The sequence below is a fragment of the Clupea harengus genome, chromosome 4 (assembly GCF_900700415.2).
Source record: "Clupea harengus chromosome 4, Ch_v2.0.2, whole genome shotgun sequence".
In the NCBI taxonomy this organism is placed as follows: Eukaryota; Metazoa; Chordata; class Actinopteri; order Clupeiformes; family Clupeidae; genus Clupea; species Clupea harengus.
Genome location: NC_045155.1, coordinates 25,841,501 through 25,843,494, shown reverse-complemented (window position 1 = coordinate 25,843,494; position 1,994 = coordinate 25,841,501). Strand labels below are relative to the sequence as shown.

The 1,994-nt window shown below is 44.7% G+C and overlaps 1 protein-coding gene across 1 annotated transcript in view; it reads left to right on the top strand.

Moving 5' to 3' along the window:
* LOC116220238 (sialidase-3-like) overlaps positions 1-1,346 on the top strand; it is a 1,859-nt gene extending 513 nt beyond the window's left edge. Inside the window, exon 2 of the mRNA XM_031565592.1 lies at positions 309-1,346. Coding sequence (XP_031421452.1) covers positions 309-1,214 — 906 coding nt within the window. The 3' untranslated portion in view covers positions 1,215-1,346. The remainder of the gene's footprint in view (positions 1-308) is intronic.
* The last annotated feature ends 648 nt before the right edge of the window (positions 1,347-1,994 follow it).

Sequence of the window (1,994 nt, the reverse complement as noted above, 5' to 3'; positions counted from 1 at the left end):
TAAGTCCTGATATGGTTTTGTTGCACCTACAGAGTTACTGTAGAGGTCACCTGTATAGGGCGCCTCTTCTTATTTAGAAATCCAGATGGTATACACCTTTCACTGACCACTGGTAAGTACCACTAGGACTGCTAGGCTCTGGTTAATTACTGGTCAGTGCCTCTGACACCTTCCGTGGAAACACTGTTTGGCAGAAAATTCCCAATGGAATAGAATAGAATAGAAACTACAGTAGTGGCCAATAAATCATGTACACTGTAGTCTTTTTGTGCCCACTGTTCATTTCAAACTTCTTATGTTATTTCCAGTGGTCTTCCACAGAGGACGTGAAGGAGGCGTTCAAAGATGGCTACCGCACCATGAACCCCTGTCCAGTCTTTGAAAGGAACTCAAAAACACTGTTTCTGTTCTTCATCTGCATCAAGGGTAACACTTCGGAAGGTCAGCTCAAGCCAGGCCAGACTTGTTTAAGCTACATCACCAGCACAGACCGCGGGGTGACCTGGAGTGGTTTAACAGACTTAACGAGCAGTGTCAAGTTTACCAATTACCAAACCTTTGCTGTGGGACCGGGCCACGGGATCCAGCTGAGAAGCGGCCCACTGCTCGTGCCTGCCTATGTGAAGGTGTACTCTGGTAAGAGTGTGGAGACCCATGCTGTGGTGCTGCGCAGCGAGGACCTGAACACCTGGAAGGCAGGCCAGCCCATCGCCGTGGAGTCCGGTGAGTGCCAGCTGGCCGAGGTGTCTGACGGGGAGGGTAGGAGGCAGGTGTATCTGAACGCTCGCAGCACCGGAGCACTGGTGCCACGGGTAGAGGCACTGAGTGACGACGGCGGGGCAAGTTTTACCCTTTTCCCCCTCAAAAACCGAACGCTAGAGGAGACGCCAAACGGCTGCCAGGGGAGTGTGTTGGGGTTCCCTGCCAGTGAGCTTCCAGCAGGAGGAGTGGGATCCTCAGAGACGGCTCTGCTCTTCAGCCACCCGACAGGCCCGGACAGGCTGGACCTCGGGGTCTACATGAGAAAGTCTCTCCAGGAACACGACCCCTGGGGTAAACCCCACATCATCCACAAGGGGGAAAGTGGCTACTCAGACCTCACCTGCTGTGAGGAGGAGGGTCACTTTGGTTGTCTGATGGAGTGTGGCCATGGGAGAGTGAGTAAATGTCTTCAGATCGCCTTCAAAGAGTTCGATCTCAAGGAGATAGTTTAATCATTCAGATGTAGACAGGGGAAGCTGTGTGAAGCCATTGCTCTGTGACTGACTACAGACCCACCACAGACACATAGAGGAACAAGCTTCTAAATAATAGTAAATAATATATAAAATATATATGTAAATAATAATAATAGTAAATAGTGGGGTTAAATGTTTTCATCACTTAAATGTATTCATAATTATATGTGAATCAGGAATTACATTTGTGAATCGCGTGACATATTTCTGAATTTTGAAACTTTTTTAACTCCATAGTCGTTTGATAATGTTGAATGAAAAGTGAAAATGTAATGTGATGTGTTGTAGATGTAGTCTGATTAGTTCTGCTGTTTGATTATTTCTGAGAGGCTGATGTTCTTTCCTGTGACTTTACCGTGATGTCATATCCCAACTCTCATGTTCCATCAGCTGTAAACATAATAAATAGTTTATTCGATTTTTGATTTGAATTTATTTTTGTTTAAAAGTAATAAATACTGTAAGTGTTCATATCCAGAGACTCCTCCCAGGGCTCTTTGTGTTTATGTCATTTGGTCTACTTCTCGTAACTTAACTGACCAATCTGTCATGAAGTGCTTTCATTAAAAACAACGCACATTTTAGACACAAGGAAGTTTGTGTGTGTGTGAGAGAGAGATTTTGCATTCAAGAATGATTGCAAATATTATAACAAGTATAAACTCAAATGTGAACAAGAAATAAGAAGGACATCAGTGAGTTGATACGAATATACAGTATCTGAGTAAGTAATAAAAATGACAAAGCCTTTGGAGG